At 66.8% G+C, this 21,096-nt stretch overlaps 10 protein-coding genes across 10 annotated transcripts; 6 read left to right on the forward strand and 4 right to left on the reverse strand.

The window, feature by feature from the left end:
• Positions 1 to 228: 228 nt before the first annotated feature.
• On the forward strand, positions 229 to 2,250 carry MICPUCDRAFT_41974 (major facilitator superfamily; the record flags this gene model as incomplete). The annotated part of the gene is made up of 3 exons (XM_003061960.1): positions 229 to 963; positions 1,190 to 1,723; positions 1,924 to 2,250. 3 exons carry the CDS (start codon positions 229 to 231, stop codon positions 2,248 to 2,250), a joined length of 1,596 nt encoding a protein of 531 aa, XP_003062006.1.
• A 454-nt stretch (positions 2,251 to 2,704) lies between these two features.
• On the forward strand, positions 2,705 to 9,200 carry MICPUCDRAFT_48447 (voltage-gated ion channel superfamily; the record flags this gene model as incomplete). The annotated part of the gene is made up of 3 exons (XM_003061961.1): positions 2,705 to 2,824; positions 3,091 to 3,266; positions 3,491 to 9,200. The coding sequence occupies exons 2-3, from the start codon at positions 3,190 to 3,192 to the stop codon at positions 9,198 to 9,200; spliced, it is 5,787 nt and encodes a 1,928-aa protein (XP_003062007.1). The 5' UTR covers positions 2,705 to 2,824; positions 3,091 to 3,189.
• A 210-nt stretch (positions 9,201 to 9,410) lies between these two features.
• Positions 9,411 to 10,283, reverse strand: MICPUCDRAFT_20814 (uncharacterized protein; the record flags this gene model as incomplete). The annotated part of the gene is made up of 1 exon (XM_003062164.1): positions 9,411 to 10,283. One exon carries the CDS (start codon positions 10,281 to 10,283, stop codon positions 9,411 to 9,413), a length of 873 nt encoding a protein of 290 aa, XP_003062210.1.
• A 397-nt stretch (positions 10,284 to 10,680) lies between these two features.
• On the forward strand, positions 10,681 to 12,915 carry MICPUCDRAFT_51808 (uncharacterized protein; the record flags this gene model as incomplete). The annotated part of the gene is made up of 4 exons (XM_003061962.1): positions 10,681 to 10,926; positions 11,303 to 11,843; positions 12,077 to 12,315; positions 12,459 to 12,915. 4 exons carry the CDS (start codon positions 10,681 to 10,683, stop codon positions 12,591 to 12,593), a joined length of 1,161 nt encoding a protein of 386 aa, XP_003062008.1. The 3' UTR covers positions 12,594 to 12,915.
• MICPUCDRAFT_51809 (uncharacterized protein) lies at positions 12,849 to 14,101 on the reverse strand (the record flags this gene model as incomplete). Its single annotated transcript, XM_003062165.1, has 2 exons — positions 12,849 to 13,329; positions 13,532 to 14,101. 2 exons carry the CDS (start codon positions 14,099 to 14,101, stop codon positions 12,928 to 12,930), a joined length of 972 nt encoding a protein of 323 aa, XP_003062211.1. The 3' UTR covers positions 12,849 to 12,927.
• Positions 14,102 to 14,363: 262 nt separating this feature from the next.
• Positions 14,364 to 14,978, forward strand: MICPUCDRAFT_41977 (uncharacterized protein; the record flags this gene model as incomplete). Its single annotated transcript, XM_003061963.1, has 1 exon — positions 14,364 to 14,978. One exon carries the CDS (start codon positions 14,364 to 14,366, stop codon positions 14,976 to 14,978), a length of 615 nt encoding a protein of 204 aa, XP_003062009.1.
• Positions 14,979 to 15,258: 280 nt separating this feature from the next.
• On the forward strand, positions 15,259 to 16,125 carry MICPUCDRAFT_41978 (uncharacterized protein; the record flags this gene model as incomplete). Its single annotated transcript, XM_003061964.1, has 1 exon — positions 15,259 to 16,125. The coding sequence occupies one exon, from the start codon at positions 15,259 to 15,261 to the stop codon at positions 16,123 to 16,125; it is 867 nt and encodes a 288-aa protein (XP_003062010.1).
• Positions 16,126 to 16,218: 93 nt separating this feature from the next.
• On the reverse strand, positions 16,219 to 17,013 carry MICPUCDRAFT_41979 (uncharacterized protein; the record flags this gene model as incomplete). Its single annotated transcript, XM_003062166.1, has 1 exon — positions 16,219 to 17,013. One exon carries the CDS (start codon positions 17,011 to 17,013, stop codon positions 16,219 to 16,221), a length of 795 nt encoding a protein of 264 aa, XP_003062212.1.
• Positions 17,014 to 17,433: 420 nt separating this feature from the next.
• On the forward strand, positions 17,434 to 18,438 carry MICPUCDRAFT_10952 (uncharacterized protein; the record flags this gene model as incomplete). Its single annotated transcript, XM_003061965.1, has 1 exon — positions 17,434 to 18,438. A coding segment is annotated over one exon (1,005 nt), but the record flags the coding sequence as incomplete, so codon positions are not given.
• Positions 18,439 to 18,524: 86 nt separating this feature from the next.
• MICPUCDRAFT_51814 (uncharacterized protein) lies at positions 18,525 to 21,071 on the reverse strand (the record flags this gene model as incomplete). The annotated part of the gene is made up of 1 exon (XM_003062167.1): positions 18,525 to 21,071. The coding sequence occupies one exon, from the start codon at positions 21,069 to 21,071 to the stop codon at positions 18,525 to 18,527; it is 2,547 nt and encodes an 848-aa protein (XP_003062213.1).
• Positions 21,072 to 21,096: the final 25 nt, after the last annotated feature.

A 21,096-nucleotide genomic window follows, 5' to 3' on the forward strand; every position in this document is an offset into this window, starting at 1 on the left:
GTCGATCGGCGCGCGCGCTCGATCGAAACCGACCGAACGCGCGTTGAAAGGCGTAATCACCCGGCGGCATATGCGGCCTGGCGATGGCGGTCGTCTCGAGGCCCTTCCGAGAAACGCGTCGACACTCCTGGTAGCGCGCGCGTCCGTCTTCGCGACGGCGCGCGGGGCAGACGGGAGGCGCAGCGCGGGCGCGAGCCGCCGCGCGACGCCTCGCCGCGTCGTCGCGTCATGGCGAAGACGGACGCGGCGTCGCCATATCGATTCCTCCGTCCGCTCCGTCTCCATCCCCTCCATCACGCCAAGCTGTGGTACTTCTTCACGTTCTTGGGCTGGGGCTCCATCACGCCGTTCCTCCCGCTGTTCTTCTCGCGCGCGTTCGGTCTCTCCCCGGACGAGATCGGCTACGTGAACTGCACGCGGCCGCTCGTGGCGTTCGTGATGAGCCCGCTGTGGGGCGCGCTGGTGGATCACACGGGGTCCCACCGCGTCGTCCTCTTCGCGAAGAACGCGCTCCAAGGGATCGGGTTCTTCAGCCTCAAGCTCATCCCGAGGTCGTTCGCGGTCGTGTGGGCGTACACGGTCGCGCAGGAGATGACGTGCTGCGCGAACAACGCCCTCGCGGACAGCGCGACCGGGCAGATGTGCCGCCGCTTTAGTCGCAAAGTCCTTAAGGAACGGCGTTCACCACGCGAACGCGGTCGTATGGGAACCAGTCACGACGACGTCTGCCCGTGGGGGGGGACGTCGTACGGCGCGCAGAGACTGTGGGGGGCGGTGGCGTGGGGCTTCGTCGCCGCGCCTTTGATGGGCGCGACGCTGACGTACGCGCCGGAGCGCGTCGCGACGTGGGCGCCGTTCGCGTGTTCGCTGACGTCGCTGTGGATCGCGGCGGTGGCGTCGTTGGGGATGGAGTTTAAGAAGCCGGGGGGGTTGCGCGGCGCGGGGGGGAAGCGCGAGCGCGAGGTGCGTCCTATACACTGGTCCCCATACGACCGCGTCGGCGTTGTGAACGCCGATCCTTAAGGACTTTGCCCGGCGTGTCTCTCCGCCCATCCCTCGCTTTCAATCCCCGCCTTCGACGCCTTTCAACTCCAACTGACGCCTTTCAACTCCCCCCCGACTTTCGCTTGTATAGAACGGCCCTGACGACGACGGAGGGAAGGACGACGAGGGCGTCTCTCTGCTCGAGATGACGACGACGACGACGAAGAAGAAGAAGAACGTCGACCTCCTCGCGAAGGAGGAGCCTTCGGCATCGGCTTCGCCTTCGCCTTCGGTCGGGGGGGCGGCTGCGTCCGAGGCGACCGCGCGCGTCGTCGACGTTGGCGACGACGACGACGACGACGACGACGACGACGCCGACGACGCGGACCGGGCGGACCGCGCCGACGACGGAGCCACCGTGACGCGTAAAGTCGTCGACGCGTGCTTCGGACGACCCGCCGTGCTCGCGCGCTTGTCGCTCTTCTCGGTCATGTCCGCGTCCATGGCGGTCACGGACTCGTTCTTGTTCCTGTACCTCGACTCCATGGGCGGCACGGAGCTCCTCATGGGCGTGGCGCTGTGCTTCACGTGCCTGTCCGAGGTGGTCGTCTTCGCGAAGGAGGACTGGATCAAGTCGCGCGTCGACACCGAGCGAAGCATCGCGCTCGTGCTCGCGTGCTACGCGATTCGGCAGCTGTTTTACTTCGGTGCGCAGTGTGCGCGCGTCGTCGTCGCGCCGGTTGATGACGTTCTTTTCCCGACCGTCGCCTCTTCCCTCCGCGAGTCCCCTCTCGGTTTCGACGCTCGACCCGCGCGACGCCTGCTCTTGTGCTCAAACTGACGCGCCCCCGCGCTCCACGCCAACCTTCGCATTCATCGCGATCACCCTCGTCAGCGTTGCCGGCGTTTCCGTCCGCGTGGTTTGTGCTCCCCGCGCAGCTTCTGCACGGCGTCACTTTCGGGTTGTACTGGTCCGTCGGCAACGCGTACGTGCACGAGGTCGCGCCCGTAGGTTGTAACGCCGCGGTCATGGGCGTTTTCGGGGGGTTCGTGTCCCTGGGCGGGTTCTCCGGCGCGTTCTTCGGCGGGCTCGTGTTCAAACGCGTCGGCGGCGGCGTCCTGTTCGGCCTTCTCGGGTGCGTCAACGGCGCGTTGACGGCGGCGATGACGTGGCACATTCGCCGACGCGGACGCGGACGCGGACGCGGGGGCGGCGTCGGCGTCGGCGTCGGGGGTGGGTACGTCGCCGTGGGAGAGGACGGATGAGATGAGATGCGATGACGCGCCCGCCGCGGGAGGCGGCGGCGGCGGCGGCGGCAGGGGTAGAAACTAGAGACTAGCTAATAGCGATGTCGAACACGAATAATTAGACGTGGCCGCGCGTATTCGTACGGTACCGCACGCGTGTGTACTTTTGTATGTCTTTTTAGTCAGAGTTGAATGGTTGACTCGAAAATAACCGAATTTGGCTTCTGCCCTGGGTCATCCATCACCCGGCGAGCGACCACACATCGCGCCGCGGGGGCGCGAGCCCGGCAGGCGGTAACGAACCGAGCGCATCGCATCGGCGGCGGCTCGATTCTGAACGCTCGGGCGGCGAGCTCCACCGAGCGTCATGCCGATCCGGCGGACGGCGTCGATCGGGGGGCACTCCCCCGGGAGCGGACACGAGACTCCGGCCGAGGAAGGATCGTCTCCGGCCGGGTCCAGGAGGGTGAGCCGGCAGAGCTCGCGGAGTAACCTCGGCGCCGCGGACGGTCCGGACGAGGCGCACGGGAACAAGGTCGTTCCCGAGGTGGAGGAGACGGCGCAGTCGCGGAGCATCAGCAAGATCATAAAGGTGCGCGCGCGCCGCTCGCCCGCGCGGTCTCTCGGTGCAATTAAAATCGTCGTTCGTTCGACTCCGCGAGCCGCGACGTCCGCGGTCTTGGTCGATCGGCCGCGCGAGCGCGCCGTGCGCCTCTCCGATCCCGCCTCTCTCCCCGCCGACGCGCGCGTTCCGGGCGGCCCCCGCGGCGCTCTCCCTCGCCGCGACAGAAACCTTCGCTGACGCCGCCCGCCCCCCCCCCCCCCCCCCGCGCGCGTCCCGCCCGATGCCCATCCCAGACGCTTCCGTTGAAGTCGTGCTATGTGTTCACGCTCGAAAACCCGATTCGTCGGCGGCTGATTCGCGTGGTGTACAGCAAGTCGTTCGATCGGGTCATCATGTTGACGATCATGCTGAACTGCGTGTTCCTCGCGATGGACAGCAACGCGCCGGACTTCGACGAGACGGACCGAGGGTGCGTCGCTCGCGCGCGCCGCGGAGATCGCCCCGCGAGGCGAAATTCTCCCACCCGCGCTCGACGAACCAGACCCTCCGCCGCGCGTTGTCGACGGAAAAATCGATCGATCGATCGATCGATCGATCGACCGATCGATCAAATTTCCCCCGTTGGTTCGCCTTCGCCGCCGCTGACGCCTCGTCCGTCGCCTCCCCCCCCCCCCGCCCCGCGTCGTCTCGCAGGAAAGCCGTGAACGTCGGCGAGTACGTCTTCCTCGCGGTCTTCGGCGTGGAGATGCTGATGAAGATCGTCGCGATGGGGTTCGTGTACGGAGAGAATTCCTACCTTCGAGACGCGTGGAATCGATTAGATTTCGCCGTCGTGATACTCGGCGTGATGAGCACGTTGAACCTGGGGAATTTCAGCGCGCTGCGCACGGTCAGGGTGTTGCGTCCGCTGCGATCGATCACGATCATCCCGTCCATGCGCAATCTAGTCGTGACGCTGTTGAAGAGCATGCCGTTGCTGTTGGACGTCTGCGTGCTCGTCGGATTTCTGTTTTTCCTCTTCGGCCTCGTCGGCGTCCAGCTGTTCGCGGGGACGCTAGACTACCGATGCGCGACGCTGGACAACCCGAACGCCGGGTGCTCGCTGTGCGGCACGCGCGGCGACGCGACCGTCTTCGCGGGCTGCGACGACGGCTGCACGCTGCCGAGCTCGCCGCGGTGGACGGTGGACGACGACTTGGTGTGCGGCGGCCCGCGCGTCTCCGCGTACCCGGAGCGCGGCGGAACGCCCGCGGGGTTCATGTGCCCGGAGGGGTCGTACTGCCTCGAGCAGGACTCGCCGAACTTTGGGATCACGAACTTCGATCACATCTTGTACGCGTGGCTGACGATCTTTCAGTGCATATCGTTGGAGGGGTGGACGGACGTCATGTACTATCTGCAGGCGGCGGTGAGCCCGTGGGTGTGGATCTACTTCGTGATCCTCATCGTGCTCGGGAGCTTCTTCGCGGTGAACTTAGCGCTCGCGGTGTTATACGTCGCGTTCGTCACGGAGCGCGAGGACAACGAGGAGCGCGAGGAGAGGGCGGAGGAAGCCGCGGAGCAGAAGAGGAAGGACGCGGGAGAGGGGCCGCCGCCGAGAGAGCCGACGGATCTCAAGGTGAAGTACAGCAGCGAGCACGAGTTCCAGAAGGCGACGCTGCTCGAGATCGACGACATGGTAGCACAGGCGAGAGGAGGCGGCGGCGCGAGCGGCGGCGGCACGCCGGGCCGCGGCGGCGGCGATAAGAGGGCGTCACCGAGCGCGGGGAATCAGATGAGCCGGGCGTTCATCGACGGCGGCACGACGGGAACGCAGGCGGTGGCGACGGGCAGCGCGAAGGTCATGCCGCTGATGCCGATGATCACGGAGGGAGCGAACGACCCGAGCGCGCCGTGGGTCGCCGCCGGGTTCGATAACGTGCACGCGTGGTGCGACGCGAACGACGCGGAGATCGAGGACGTGCAGCTGGTGGAGGGGAGAATCGTCATCGTGCCGCCGACGCGGTACCGAAAGTTTCAGAGGAAATGCCGGCGGCTGGCGGTGTCGCACGCGTTCGCGACGGTGACGATGATCATCATCCTCGTGAACACGTGCCTGATGGCGTCCGAGTTTTACGGCCAGCCCGGCGACATGACGACGGCGTACGAGATCATCAACTACCTCTTCACCGCCTACTTCGTCGGCGAGATGTTCATCAAGGTTGTGGGCTTAACCCCGCGCGGCTACGTCGCGGACCGGTTCAACGTCTTCGACGGCACCGTGGTGATCATATCCATCATAGAGATCGCCGCGAGCTCGGGGAGCGGCGGGTCGCTGTCCGTGCTGCGGTCGGCGCGTCTGTTGCGCATCTTAAAGCTCGCGCGGTCGTGGCCGCAGCTTCGGAACATCATCGAGACGATCATGGAGTCGCTCCCGTCGATGTCGTCGCTCTCCGGCATTCTCGCGTTGTTCATATTCGTCTTCGATCTTCTCGGCATGCAGATATTCGGGTTCGAGTTTCAGTTTTGCGACTCGTACGGCGTCGACGACGCGGCGCCGACGTGCCCCATCACGCTGGGAAAGAGCTGTCCGGATTACTACGACTGTTACGTCGCGTGCACGGCGGCGCAGGCGAACGCGTGGGTGAAGTTCCCCAGCGGCGCGCAGGGGCCGTGCGCGTCGTACGGCGCGGACGGACACTTGGTGCGCCTGGGCGAGTGCGACGTCCCGAGGCATAACTTCGACACGTTCTACTGGGCGTTCGTTACCATCTTCCAGGTGCTCACGGGAGAGAACTGGAACACGGTGATGTACGACGGGATGCGGTCGACGGACTCCGCCGCGGTTTTGTACTTCCTCGCGCTGACGATTTTTGGCAACTACGTCGTCTTGAACCTCTTCCTCGCCATCTTGCTCGATAACTTCAGCGGCATCGGCGACAAAGAAGAAGCGGAGAAGGAGGCGCGCGCGAAACGGAAAGAAGAAGAGGCGGCGGCGGAGAAAGAGCGACTGTATCAGAGGAACCGCAACCCGCAGTTGCACTCCCGCAGCGACCCAGGGGGGTCGCCGCTCGAACGCGTGGACAGCGACGCGAGCAGCGGATCGACCAACAGCTCGAGCCGGAGCCGGAGCTCGCGGTTTCGGTCGTTTCGGGAGTGGAAAGAGTCGCTCGAGCGGAAGTGGGACAGCGCGATGGAGTGGTACGGCTCGAAGCGAGAGAAGGTCATCCCGAAGAAAGGGACCAGAGCGCACGAGCTGCACGCGAGGCTGCATTTCGTCGTGACGCACAAGTACTTTGAGAACGCGATCATCTTCCTCATCGTGCTGTCCTCGGCGTTGCTCGCGGTGGACTCGCCGAAGGTTACCTCGGGGAGCCAGCTCGAGGCGTGGCTCGAGGCGCTGGACATCGTCATCATCGGTTTGATTTCTTTGATTTTGACGCAGACGAAGTCTGGCGATGGGAAGAGCGCGGCGGGGATTAGAGCGCTGCGCGCGTTCCGCGCGCTGCGGCCGCTGCGCGTCGCCGCGAGGAACGAGGGCATGAAGGTGGTCGTCGCCGCGCTGTTTCAAGCCGTCCCCGCGATCGCGAACGTCGCGCTCGTGTGCCTCGTCTTTTACCTCATCTTCGGCATTCTCGGGTTGAACCTGTTCATCGGTAAGTTGCATCGCTGCGAGGAGATAAACACGGACACCGCGGTGACTCCCGCGCTCATCGGCGTCGACGACTCGCGGCTCACGAGGGAATGGTGCAAGGCGTCCTGGCACGTGCACGGGTGCCTCTCCGACTCGAGGGCGAACTTTTACAGCTCGGGCGACAGCGGCGTCGGGTGGACGTGCGTCGAGACCACGCCGGCGACGTCGTACATCAACGCGGCGGAAAACAGAGAAGAAAAGTACGGCCACGTGTGGACGTGCACGGCGTCGTCGGACACGAAAGCGGTCCTGAGCGGCGGGTACGGCGTTAGGGGGTATAACTCCCCAGCCTCGGCAATTTCGACGAAGGGGGTGGTGGGCTTCGCCCCGGATGCCTCTTCGACGACGGCGCTGCACGCGGTGATCACCTCCGGGACGTTCACGTCGTTGTGCGAGCCGACGTTCATGGACACGGTGTGGAAGAACCCGGACTCGTACTCGTACGATAACATCGGTGCGTCCATGCTCGCGTTGTTCGAGATCGCGACGCTCGAGATGTGGCTGGACATCATGTATCACAGCGTGGACGCTGTGGACGAGGACCATCACCCGCGGACGAATTACAACGAGCCCGCGGCGCTGTTTTACGTCGTCTTCATCATCGTCGGGTCGTTCTTCGTGATGAACTTATTCGTCGGGGTGACGATCGATAAGTTCAACGAGATGAAGGATGAAAACGAGAAGAAGGGCATCGAACCCGGAGCGACGCTTTTCGTGACGGAGGAACAGCGGAAGTGGCAGCGAGTCGAGAAGATGATGGCGGGGATCAAGCCGAAGAAATTTTACGACATCCCGGCGAACAGGTTCCGCAATGCGGCGTACGGCATCGTGACGCACGATAAGTTTGACCTCGTCGTCATGGGCTTGATCGCGGCGAACATCGTCGTGATGTCGATGAACCACGCGGACGAGACGGAGGAGTACTCGAAGGGATTGTTTTGGACAAACTTTTGCTTCACCGTCGTGTTCTTCCTGGAGATTTGCCTGAAGGTGATGGGCATGGGGTTCAAGGCATACATCACGGAAAAATGGAACCGCTTCGACTTCGTCGTCGTCGCCATCTCCATCATCGGCTTCGTGATCACCATGTCGTCGGACGTGAAGACGTCGTATCTGTCCCTGCTGCGCGTGTTTCGCATCGCGCGCGTGTTGCGTCTCATCAAACGCGCGAAGGGCCTGCGCGCGTTGCTGCAGACGCTCATCTTCTCGCTCCCGGCGCTCGTAAACGTCGGGAGCGTTCTGTTCCTGTTCTTCTTCATCTTCGCCGTCATGGGCATGAACCTGTTCGGGTACATCAAACGGCAGGAATTCATCACCAACTTTGCGAATTTCGAGGACTTCCCCAACTCGATGCTCTTGCTGTTCCGAATGTCCACGGGGGAATCGTGGAACGGCATCATGCACGACTGCATGATCGAAGATTTGTGCGTCGAGATTCTCACCGGGTCCGACGCCGGGACGTACTACGACTCGGGCGACTCGCGGCTGAGCTCGATGACGGCGAACACGGATTACGTCGACCGATGCACGCCCAGTCCGGAGCTCACGATTTTCTTCTTTTTGTTGTTCATCCTGATGTGCGCGTTCGTCATGCTCAACCTCGTCATCGCGGTGATCTTGGACAACTTCGAGTCGTACTCGCAAAAGGAAGAGCTCCCCGTGAGCGAAGAAGACCTCGCCTCGTTCTCCGCCGCGTGGGGTAAGTTTGACCGCGGCCACACGTACTACATGGCGATGTCGGAGCTTCCGGACCTCATGAAGGAGCTGAAGCGGCCGCTGGGCGTCGCCGACGTTACCCCGCTCTCGCAGCAGAAGAAGGCGTTGAAGAACAAGCTCCTGAGCACGCACGTGAAGAACTTCCAAGGACGCATTCACTTCGTGGACACGATTCAGGCGCTCGCGGCGAGGGTCGACGGCATCGACCGACCGAAGCCGAAGGGCCTGAAGGAGCCGAACCTTCAGGAGTGGAAGTTTGGCAAAAAGAACGACGAGTCGGATCCGTTCAAGAGCTTCGACCTGTTCTCGTCGCATTACTACGCGGCGATGATGTTCCAGGCTGTGTGGCGAGGGTTCATCGCGCGGAAGAAGGCGAACGTTCGACGGATGAAGGCTGTCAGCGTCCCGAAGAAGAAGACGAGCGGCGGCGGACGGTTCAACATCTTCAAGAAGAAGGACGGCAAGTCGAGCAAGAACAAGTCCAACCTCGGCGTGGACTCGGGCGGCTCCGGCTCCGGCGACGGCAGCGGGTCCAACACCCCGAACGCGACCCCGAGCGCGATCGTCCTCGACGCCGACGACGACGCGGAGCTCGACGCGCTGCAGCGCGAGGCGAAGGCGCAGATCGAAGCGCTGAAGAAGCTCTCCGAGGGGGAGGGGGGCTCGGGCTCGGGCTCGGCGTCGGCGGGCGACTCCCCGAGCGCGCCCGCGGGAGACTCGGAGATCCAAGAGACGACGACGGCGGCGGAGCCGAAAGCGCTGACGATCGAGGAAGAGCGCGCGATCGCGCTCGGGAAGGAGCAAGAGGAGCTGACGAAGAAGGAGGACATGGAGCAGGCGCAGTTCAAGGCGAAGATTTTTATCGCCGGCATAGGGAAGGGCGCCGCGGACAAGAACGAGTTGATGCAGGCGCTGGCGCAAGCGGCGAGTCCCGACCCCGCCGCGCCCAAGCCCGAGGAGCCCGAGGAGCGAGAGGTGAGGCATCACCGTCCGAGGATGCGGATGATGATGTAGGCGACGGACGCTAACGCGGCCGCGGGGGGGGGTGGGGTGGGTATTATCGGTGCGGAGCGCGGCCGGCGCGGCGCGACGACGAAATGTTCGTCGCCGCGCCTCGCGTCCGGCGCTCCCGCGTATGTAGAAGTATTATAGCGAAGTCGCGCGCGCGATCGACGCGCGCGTTCAAACGACAAACGTTCGATTCGTCGATCGACGTGTCTCGCGTCACGGCAGCGGCACGGGGCTGTTCATCGGGAGCGAGTAATCGTACGTCATCCCGCTCGCGGCCTCGAGAAGCGCGTCGACGTCCGTCGTCGCGCCGCCGCCCTCGCCCTCCTCGCGAGACGCCAGGTCGAAGGAGAGATTTTTCGCGCTCGGCGACGTCAGGCACGCGACGACGCACCGCGCGACGTCCGCCCTGGGCACGGACCTCCGGTCGCCAGCGAGGAGCTCGTCGTTCACGCCCACCAGCAGCTCGCGCTTCCCCCCTTCCTTATTCAGGAGACCCCCGGGATGCACGATGGAGTAATCCAGCCCCGACGCGACCAGAGCCATCTCGGCTTTTCGCTTCCAGAGGAGGATGTTGGCGTCGCCGACGTCGCCGCCGCCGCCCATCGTGTTCAGGAAGTTATCGATCTGCGTCACGCCCATGCTCGAGACGAGGACCACCTTCTTCACACCCGCGCGCTTCGCCGCGTCGATCTGCGCGACCTGCCACTCGTAGTCCACCTCTCTCGGGGATCCGCCCTCCGGGAAGTAAAAGTCCGGACGTTTGTTCTCCGCCCACGGCAAAATCTTGGACACGAGCGCGGCGATCATGCTACCGATCTTGGGCTTGGGCACCGCGCTGGTGAGGATCACGAGCGCGTCGACGCCGTCGCACAGCGTCCTCAGCGCGTCAGCGGACGAGATGTCGCCCTCGACGACGTCGCACAGGTTCGCGTCGCCGCCGTCGCACAGGTTGCGCACCTTGTCGCCCGACTTGGTCGATCGCACGAGCCCGCGAGGAGGCGCGAACGCGCCGCTCGCGTCCGAGGCGAGGAGCTTCATGACGATGGAGCCGGTGCGTCCGCCCGCGCCGGTGACGGCGACCTTCATCGGCGGCGGCGGCGGCGCGGAGGAGGAGCCGTCCGGCTCCGCGGACGCGCGCGCCTGCGGAGGGAAGGAGGGAGGACGACGAGAGAGGGTGAGCGATGCGATGACGAGCGACGACGACGACGCGACGACTTCAGCTCGACGACCCTTCGACGACGCGAGGATCGATCCGGGGACGCACGATCGCGGAGGAGGACGTCCGGACGCGGGGCGCGACGACGCGCGAGGGCGCGAGTGCGACGGACGCCATCATCGTCGACGACGTCGCGCGCGCGGATCTATCGGAGCGCCCGACGTGACGAGGCGGGTGCCTAGCTCCGATTCGCGGATGCCGAGAAAGTTCCGCGAATTCGGTCGGTCGGTCAGATTTCGGTCTGTAGTACAGTACGTAAAACGTCATATGGATATCGTGGTGAGCCGCGAGCGCGCGAAGAGATTTTCAACATGTGACGTTCGACGCACGAGCTCGGATACGAATGGATTTGCAGACGCGGTGGTATCTTCTCGCTCCACCGATCCGCGCGCCGCACTCATCCATCGCGCTCGAAGAAGCATGGCCGCCCTCACCACCGTCCCCCTCGTTCTCGGCGCGAAGCCCGCGCTCCGCGGCGCCAAGGTCGCGTCCAAGGCCGCGCCCAAGGCGTCCGTCGTTCGCGCGGACGCGCGCGCGGAGCTGTCCACCGGTGCGCGCGACACGACGTTTCGAGGCCCGCCCCCCACCCGCTCGTTTCCGCGCGAAATCGACGCCGCCGCCCGCCGCGACGTTCGCTGACGCCTCCGCCCCCCTCTTCGTCAACCCGACCGCCAGGCGAGAAGGCCGCGGCCGCGATCGCGACGACGACACTCCTCGCCCCCGCGGCGAACGCGTCCGAGCTCGGCGAGGCGCGTCCCCCCGTCCCGTCGCGCGCCGTCCCGTCCGCGATCGGAAAAGATCGCACCCCGATCGCCAGCTGTCGCCTCCTCGATCGTCCGATCGTCATCTCACGCCGCTCCCCCGCTCCCCTCCCTTTCACACCCCGCAGGACCTCTTCACGCTCTTCGACTCCATCGACAAGACCGCGGACAAGATCGAGGGCGCGTTCGGCGCCGCCGCGGGCGCCGCCGGCAAGGCGGCGGACGCAGTCTCCGCGGCGGCGACCGTCGCGAAGCCCTTCGCGGAGAAAGCCGTCGACGCCGCCGCGCCGCTCCTCGACGCGACGGGCAAGTACGCCGAGCGCACGGTCGCGCCGCTCGCGGGCGAGGCGATCAAGACTGCAGGCTCCGCCGCGGGCGGCGTCGCCGGCTCCGCCGCGAACGCGATCAAGTCGCGAGGGATCGACGTCGAGCCCGTCGCCGGCGCCGCCGGCGCCGCGGGGAAACTCGCGGGCGACTTCGCGACGACGACGGCGGCGCCCGCGTTGGAGAAGTTCGGCGACTACCTCTCCACCGCGTCGCCGACGGACCTCGCGGAGCTCGGCGCGGGCGTCCTCGCGGCGTACTTCATCGCGCCCGCGCTCTTGGGCGTCGTCGCGTCCAGCGCGCGCGGCTACGCGGGATCAGGCGCGTTCCATCTCGCGCTGTTTTGTTTGTCCCCGAGCGACCGCGTCGGCGCGGCGCGCGCCGTCGGGTCCTGAAGGACTTTACTTCCCGGCGTTCGTCACTCTCCGCCCACCACCCCTCGCGTTCAATCCAATCCCGACACACCGCGACGCCTCACAACTCCAACGACTGACGCACCCCTGAACTCCACCCCGACGTTTGCTTGTATGGACAATTACCCTGACGCTTCGCGCGGACCCTCCCTCGACGTTCCTCAGTTCGCCCCGTCGAGGCGTACGACGACGTCTTGAACAAGAAGAACGTCGTCGTCGTGGACGTCCGCCGCGAGAACGAGGTCGAGCGCGGGGAGGTCGACTTCCCTAGGCGCGCGGCGTCGCGCGTGCTCCAGGTCCCGCGCGAGCAGCTCCGCGGGAACTTCAAGAACAGCTCCGCGGTGGACGCGAACCTGACAGCGCTGAAAGTGGCCAACCTGAAAGGGGTCAAGCGCGGCACGAAGGTGGGACTGCTTCCCATACGACCCCGTTCGCGATGTGCACGCCGTTCCTTGAGGACGTTTCCCGTCGTCACTCTTCACCCGCGCTTCCCTTTCAACGTTTGACCGGTAAGACGTTCGACTGACCGATCGCTTCACCCGCGAAGGTGTACCTGCTGGACGCCAACGGCGGCGACGCGCCGAAAGTCGCCAAGGCGCTGACGGCGCAGGGGTTCGGCAAGGTGTACGTGATCCAGGGGGGGTTCAACGGGTGGGCCTCCGCGGGGCTCGGCGTGCAGTAGAGGAGAGGTGGTTTGGTCGGTCGGTTGGTCGGTTGGTCGGTCGGCGTCGTTCGCGACGGCGCGACGACTGTTAACCGTCGCGCGATCGCGACCACCGCGAACGCACTTTTTCGATTCTCTCCGCCGCTCGTCTCTCTCTTTCGTTTGAGCTCGACGCCGTCGCCGCCGCGCGCGCCCCGCGGCGGGCGACGGACGCGTACACATTAGCTAACTGCAAACGACGCCGCGCGCGCGTGTCGACGACGCGTTCATTTCGTTCTCTCCATTTCTATTCTACAGTATGTAAACGAGCGAGTAAGACGTCGATCGTCGTCGAGACTAGTCTACCTATGCGTCACCGCCGTCGCCCGCGCTCGCGGTCCTCTCCGCCGACGTACCACAGCGTCGCGATGCGTCGCCGTCGGTCGCTGACGTTGGATCCGCTGCCGTGCGCCAGCAGCGGGTGGAAGAAGATCCCGTCCCCGGGCTCGAGCGTCTCGCACGCGAGGTGAGAGACGTCAAACACCGACGCTTCGCCGTCGCCGGATGTGTCGTACGAGTCCCTCGTCTCGCGCGTCATGTCCCCGCCCTCGTGCGTCCTCCCCAACACCGTGAACCCGCCGTTGGCTGGGTCCGATCGATCCATCGCGACGACGACGTTGGCGCCGCCGAAGGATTCGTAACGCTCCCGAGCGAGCGGTTTCAGAAACGACGCGTCCTGGTGGAACGGAAACGGCGTCCCCGCGCCGCGCGGCAACTTAGGGTCGTTCCATACAAAGCGAAGTCGGGGTGGAGTTCAAAGGCGTCAGATGGAGTTGAAAGGCGTCGAGGTGTGTCGGGATTGAAAGCGATGGACCCTGGGCGGAGAGACACGCCGGGCGAAGTCCTTAAGGATCGGCGTTCACCACGCAAACGGGGTCGTATGAGGACCGGTGTATAGAACGCGCCTTAAAATTCACCTGATGCACGACGCACTTGGCTCCGTCTCGGACGCCGCACACGCGCTCCACCACCTCGAGCACGCGCGCGTCGCGCGTCAGCCTCGCGAACGCCGCGTGCCGCTTCCCCGGGGAGCTCACTTTTCTCAGCGCGCCCGGCGAACGCGCGGGCTCGCCCTTCCTTCCGCTTCGCGACTGCACCTCGAAGAAGACGCCGAATCGCGTCGTGGATGCCGTCACGTCGGCGACCGACGCCTCGAGCGCGTCCGTCGCGAGCTGCAGCGCGTCGACGACCGCGCGCGACACGACGCCGCGGACGACGACCCAGCCCTCGCGCGCGTAGTGCGCGCGCAGGGCGTCGACGTCGGCGGCGACGTCGGCGGCGGCGGTCTCGGAGAGGACGCGCGGGGACGACGACGACGAGGGCGAGGGCGCCGCCGCGAGCGACGACGACGTCGGACGCCGACGGCGCGCGCGTCGAGGCGAGTCGACCGCGCGGGCGACGCGCGCGCCGCGGTCGTCGCGCCGCCGCGCCGTCCCGACCGCGCCGACGCGCTCGGCGACGCGGCACGCGCCGGCGACGCGCGCCATGACGGACTGACGCCGAGATCTCTTTCTTTTTCTGTCTTTCCCGCGGTGGGCCACAGCAAAAAGTACGTGCGCTGAGCTGGTGCTCATCCCCGAGCACCAGCCCGTAGGGTGCATGCATGCTGCACAGTTTTCGGCCTCTCATCCAAGGTCATCACCCAAGAGCGGAGCGCGTTCAAGGTTTAGGGTTAAACGACATTCGGGGCCCGGAGGGAAGGGCGCGGGGGGCGAAAGCATTTTGCGAGTCGCGGGGGGCGAAAGCACGATGCGAGTCGCGGGGGACGACGCGCCGGCGACGAGCTCCGGAACGGGTCCCCCGAAGGTTTTCGTCCTTCGCCACGAGAAGAGGGATCCCACCGATCCGAGGTTCTTCACGCCGCTCACGGAGGAAGGGATGATGGATGCCGCGAAGACGGTGTCAGATGATTTGCACGATCTCGGCATCACCAAAATCTACGCGTCCCCTTTCTTGAGGGTCCTCCAAACGGTGGAACCCTTCGCGAGGAGAAAGGGCCTGCTCGTGCGCGTCGATTACTCCCTGTACGAGCATCCGGAGCCAAACGACGAGCCGGTCACGGCGCTGCCCGCGGAGTTTTACGAGCGGTTCCCGATAGACGCGGCGTTCGCGTCGATTTTGGATGGAAATCGAATCGGAGCGCACAACGCGGATGCGGCGGCGTTGCGACGGCGTCTTCAAGCGTTCTTAAAGTGGGTCGTGGAGAACCACGGCGCGGACGAGCGCGTGTTGCTCGCGACGCATCAGACGAGCTGCCACGAGCTCATGCATCTTCAGAGTGGTGTCGAGATCGAGACGCTCGACGTCGCGATGGGGTCGGTGTTTGAGCTCGACGCGGAAGCTGCCCTGGGTGGTTCGTCGTGATCAGCGGCGGCGAGTCGACGCTCGGGGATTCGCGAGTGACGGCTTTCACCGCGACGCCGAACGTCTTATTAGAGAGAATTTTAATTTAACGGAACATAGGAGTCATCACTCACGCGTGCGGGAATGACAAAGCCCAGGCAGCCAGGAAAACCGCGGCGTTCCCGAAACGCTCCGCACCCGCCCACCTCCCGAAAAAACGTCACTCAAAAAACGCCGACGACGGTCGGGCCGCGCTTTCGCCGACAAAGCTCGCGCCGCACAACTCCCCGTGCGAAGAAGAATGCCGCGCTTGGACGATAAGTTCAAGGTCGAGAGCCCGAGCATCCCCCAGAACGCGTCTTTCGTCGTCCTGTGCGGATGGTACAAGGCGAAAGATGCTCAGTTGAAGCGTTACAGCGACGTTTTGCGAGCGAACGGCGCGGTCGTGTTGCGGACGATCATGCCTCCGGAAGACGTGTACACGCTGCGCGAGAGCAAGAGAATCGAGAACGCGAGAGCGCTCCTCGCGGCGACGCGCGAGGTGCGCGACGCGCGCGGCTATCAAGAGCTTCCCTTGTACCTGATGTTCATGAGCAACGGAGGCTGTAACTTCCACGCCGCGATGTCGAGCGAGAAGATGTTGTCTGATGAAGGCGAGTTCGCGGACCTGCATCACGCGATCGATGTGCTCGGCGGCGGACTCATCTTCGACTCGTGCCCGTGTTACCTGGACACGAAGATCGCGACGAAGGTTTTCACGATGGGCATGCCGTCCGCGCTGGCGCGCGTCGCGTCGTGCGCCTTTCGACTGTCGTGCGCGCTGGCGGCGGCGGCGAATTTCGTCACGCGCGGGTACGCGCCGCCACTGCAGTACGAACCGTTCTGGCGGAAGGTTCGCGACGCGCCGCCGCGACGCGAGCTTTATTTGTTCTCCGAGGCGGACGACATCTGCGTCGCGGACAAGGTGGACGAGCTCGTGAGAGAACGCGTGCGCGCGGGCGCGGCCGTGAAGGCGAAACGTTGGGAAAAGGGAAGGCACGTCGCGCATCTGTACGGCGAGAACCGAAAGGAGTACCTTGCTCTGATAGAGGAGTTCATGCGGCCGTCGAGGATGTCATGCGGTCTTGAGTTCTACCTCGGCGAGTTTTCTGATGTCGTGTTCACGTGAGACGACGCGGGAGAGGCGCGCGCGGTACACGCAGCGGAAGCAAAAATTATATCTGAAATTATCTAAAATTATATCCTGGCCGCGCTCGCCCTACTAGTGTCCGATCAGCGGCCCGCCGCCGCCCAGCCTCCCCGCGCCTATGCTCCCCACCAGCACGAAGTACGCCACCGCGGCCGGCACGCCCACGGGCAGCGCGGCGAGCCACGCCTCGCACCACTTGGTCCACGCCGCCGTCGCCCACATTCTCCGAAGCCGCCGCAGCCCTCTCGCCCTTCGGTCCTCGTCCGCGAGCTCCACGCCGCCGTCCGTCGCGGCGGTCGCGCCCCTCGCGCCGGCGCCGGCGTCGCTTCGCCGCCGTCGGTACGCACTCGCGTAGTACGCTCCTCCCTCCCAAGGGCCGCCGTCGTCGTCGTACTCGTCGTCGTACTCGTCGTCGCTCGTCGCTAAACCAGTCGGCGGCGAAAACGCCATCCCTCGCTGCTCCGGCAGCCACCCGTCGTCCATCGCGACCCAATCGTCGCCGCGGTCGAACCGCGCCCTCCGAACCGCGTCCGCGCCGACGATCTCGTACGCGCCGTTCACCCTGCGGAACGTCGCCGCCGCGTCCGCGTCGTCGCACACGTCCGGGTGCGTCGTTCGCACGAGCTTGCGGTACGCCAGCTTGATCTCGGGCGACGTCGCGTCGGGGGCGACGCCGAGGACGCGGTACGGGGACAGCGGGAGGCGCGCGCCCGTGGGCGTGCGAGGGACGCGGCCGGGGCCGGAGGAGGAGGATGATGAGGATGATGAGGAGGACGCGGCGGACGTTCGGGTCGCCGTGCGATGGCGGCGGCGGCGGCGCGCGACCGAGGTCGGCGCGCGCGCGATCGTCGTCGTCGTCGTCGTCATCTTGTCGATACGGGTTCGGGTCGGTCACGTCGCGCCGTCGCCGCGCCGCGTCGTCGCCGGGATCGCGGCCTCGGCGCCGCGGCGTCGAGACGCGGCGTCGACGCGGTCGCGCGCGCGGGGTCGGCGCGCCGCGGCGCGGGGTGGACCGACGCGCGACGCGGACTGACGCGCGACGCCGGAACACGTCAGCGTTCGTTCAGTTCATTCCGAGAAGACGACGAACTGCGCTCGCGTCGCAGAAGCTCATCGATGCTGCGCGCGCGCGCGCTTCGCGTCGCCGCGCCGCTTCGAAACCGCGGCGCCGCGCTCGCGTCCACCGCCGCGTCCATCGCGACCGCCCGCGGGGCGCGCGCGTCGTCCGCGGCGTCCAGCATGTCCGCCGACGACGCGCCGACCTCGACGACGAGAAGGACGACGAGACGGTTCGTCGACATCGGCGCCAACCTGACGGACGCGATGTTCGCCGGGGAGTACCACGGGAAGCGGTACCACGACGCGGACCTGCCCGCGGTGCTTCGCCGAGCGTGGAACGTCGGCGTGGAGAAGATCGTCGTCACCGCGGGGACGCTGGAGGACGCGACGACCGCGCTGGACCTCGCGGAGGCGCACGACGGGGAATCATCAGACGAGGGAGCGGCGTCGTCGGCGTCGGCGTCGGCGTCGTCGGCGCGTCTGAATCAGGGGCGTCGTCGTCGTCGTCTGTACACGACCGTGGGCGTGCACCCGACGCGCTGCGGCGCGTTCGAAGCCTCCGGCGACGCGGAGGCGCACCTCGCGTCGCTGGCGGCGATCGCGAGCGCCAACTCGCGTGAGCGCGGCGGCCGCGTCGTCGCGATCGGCGAGTGCGGGCTGGATTACGACCGCCTCCAATTTTGCGACGCTGAGACGCAACGCGTCTGGTTCCGGCGGCAGTTCGAGCTCGCGAAGTCGACGAGGCTGCCGATGTTTCTGCACATGCGCGCGGCCGCGGACGACTTCATCGAGATACTCGCCGAGGCGGTCGCGGAGGGGACGTTCACGACGGGGGTGGTGCACTCGTTCGACGGCTCCGTCGACGATTTAAAAAAGTTGCTCGCGATCGACGGGGTGTTCATCGGCGTCAACGGCTGCAGCCTGCGCGCGGCGGAGAGCCTGGCGACGCTCAGGGAGCTGCCCGTCGATCGCGTGATGCTCGAGACGGACGCGCCGTGGTGCGGGATCAAGAGGAGCCACGCCGGGTACGAGCACGTGCGGACGACGTGGACGGCGAAGGATAAAAAAAAATTCGACGAATTCGACGAGACGACGACGGTGAAGGACCGATGCGAGCCGTGCCACGTCGTGCAAGTGTTGGAGGTGTTATCGCGCGCGATGGGGGTGGACGAGGACGTCCTCGCGGACGCGTGTCACGCGAACGCGATGAAGGTGTTCTTTCCGGACGAGGAGACGGTAGGAGGCTCGTAGACTTTCTCATTATTCTTTTAGACTAATAATACTGTACCTTCGTACGTTTCCTTCGAGTCCACTCATCGTCAGCGTCCGGCGGACCAACGCAGGAACGAGTTCGCGGCGCCGCCTCCGCCGACGCCGCCGACGACCGGAGACGCGCTCGGGGTCGCGTGCGCGGATCCGACGCCGCCGCCGTGGTACCCGCCGTGCTGCGGCGTCGGCGCCGGGGCTGGCGGAGCCGCGTAAGATCCGTATCCGTATCCGTGCTGGTCCGGCCCGTGACCGTATCCGTACTGCTGCGTCTGCGGCGCCGGATACTGCCACTGTTGCCCGTGCTGTTGCCCGTACTCCGCGGCGGCGTACGACTGCTGCTGCTGCTGCTGCTGCTGTTGCGGATGAGATTGAGGATACGCGCCGTACCCGTACGCCGCTTGCGACGGCGACGGCGCGTACGCGAGCGCGGACGCCCTCGCCAACGCCTCCTGGAACGTGTCCGTCCCGCCGCCGCCGCCGCCGCCGTGGTGGTATTGGTCGTGGCCGTAGTACCCTCCGACGCTCGACGGCGTCGCCGCGTTCGAGCCGTAGTACGCGCTGTGGTGATACGCGTGCTGCTGCTGCTCATGGTGGTACTGCGGCTGGCGCGTCGCGGGCGAGGACGCCGCGCTCGGCGGGTGACTCCGGTACCCAGAGGTAAAAAACGCGCCTGCGGACGTCGGCGGCGGCACGTCGACGTCGCGCCGCGACGACGCTTGGTACGCGGCCGCGGCCGCGGCGTACGGCCCGGGCGCGGGCGCGGCGTACGGGGCGGCGTACCCCACGTCGCCGATGCGCCCGGACGGGATGCGTCCGCTCGTGGACGGCATGCGAAGTCTCGCGCCTCGCGGCTTCTCCAGAGGTTCCTCCCCCTCCTCCTCCTCCTCCTCAACCTTCTTCGCGCGAGCCGAGAACGGCCTCCTTCGCGGCGGCGGCGGCTCGTCCGCGCCCGCTCTCTTCCCCGCGCCGCGAGCGCTCTTTTGACTCCTCGTCGAGACCGTCGACGTCGTCGACCGCGCGCTCCGAGCGCCCCCCGCCGCCGCCGCACCCGCCGCCGCCGTCCCCGGCCGTTCGCGTCGCTCCACCGCCCCGCCCTCCTCCTCCTCCTCCTCCCTGAACGCCCCTCGCGACCGATGCGACGCGTCCCCGCGCGCGGAGACCGACGTTCGCGCGCGTCGCGTCCGCGGCGAGTCCCTCTGGTCCACGCCGAGCCCGCCCGGCCCGGAGTCGAACGCGGGCCTCGGCTTCGCGGCGCGCGCCGTCAGACACCGCCGGCCGCCGCCACCGGACCGCGCGTCGAACGCGGGGCGCGCCGTCGCCGGCCGTCGCGCGGCGGAACTCCCGGTCCTCCGCGGCGGCGTCTCGTCGTCGTCGACGACGTGCTTCTTGTTCTTCCTCGCGGTCGCCGGCGGCGGTCCGCCGACGCGGCGTCCGTGGAGGTCGTACTCCGCGCGCGGCGTCGCCGGCGGCGGCTGCCGTCGCCGCGCGGAAGCTCCGTACCCGTACCCGCCGCGTCCGGGCGTGCTCGCGACCGCGCCGCGCATCGCGCGATCGTACTCGAACCGTCGTCGCGCGGTGGACGGCGTCGCCGCCGTCGTCGTCGATCGGCGGCGACGATCGCCCCGGCCGAAATCGTCGTCGTAAAAGTCGTCTTCGTCGTCGTCGTCGCGGACGCCGAACCCCCCGAACCCCGCCCCCGTCCGCGGCGTCGTCGGCGTCCATCCGCGTCCTCGCGGCGTCGCTCGCGGCGTCGATCGCGGCGTCGCTCGCAGCCTCGCGCCGCCGTCGCCGCCGCCGCGGTCGACTCTGCGCCCGTTCAGGTCGTACTCCGCGGTCGGCGGCTTCCTCGCGGGCGGCGACTCGCGCGACAGCGCGGCGAGGTGCGCGTACCGGTCGCGATGCGTCGTCGCTCGACGGCGCTCGGGCGTGAGACGCGCGGGCGCCCCCCCCCCCGCCGCCGCGGTGCTCGGCCATCTTCCTCCCACCGCGCCCGCGTTCCCTCCGCGCCGCCGCGGCGTCCTCGACGCGAGGTGCGCCTCCATCATCCGCGCGCGGACTTCCCTGTCGGTGAGCGGCGTCGTCGTCGTCGTCGTCGCGCGCTGATGTTGATGTTGATGATGCGCGGGTCGACCACCGCGCGACGACGCGCCGCCCGCGGTGCTCGGGCGCCGCGCGGAGGACGGCGCCTTCGACGCCGCGCGTCCGGTCCTTCGCGCGGACGACGCGGGGCGCCGCGCGGGCGGCGGCGTGATCGCGACGTCGTCATCCTGCGGGGGGAGCGCGAGGGACGAGGAGGAGGAGGAGGAGGATGAGACGCGGAGCGAGCGAAGGAAGACTTCATTGGAGGCATCGATTGGAGGAGAATGACGACGCGCGCGACGTCGCGCGACGTCCGCCGATCGACGCGCCTCGTCCTCGTACGCCCGCAGCTCCCGCCGCAGCTCCTGCCGCAGCTGCTCGAGCTCCCTCGAGCGGTAGCTCATCGCCGCGGCCGTGCCCCGCGCGCGAGAGCTCTCGAGCGCGCGGCGTGGCGACGACAGCTGAAACACTGGACGAGACGACCGTTTGAACGACGACCGCGGACGCAGCAGTTCCATCGGACGCGACGAGAGAGATCCGACG

This window comes from Micromonas pusilla (genome assembly GCF_000151265.4).
Source record: "Micromonas pusilla CCMP1545 genomic scaffold MICPUCscaffold_11, whole genome shotgun sequence".
In the NCBI taxonomy this organism is placed as follows: Eukaryota; Viridiplantae; Chlorophyta; class Mamiellophyceae; order Mamiellales; family Mamiellaceae; genus Micromonas; species Micromonas pusilla.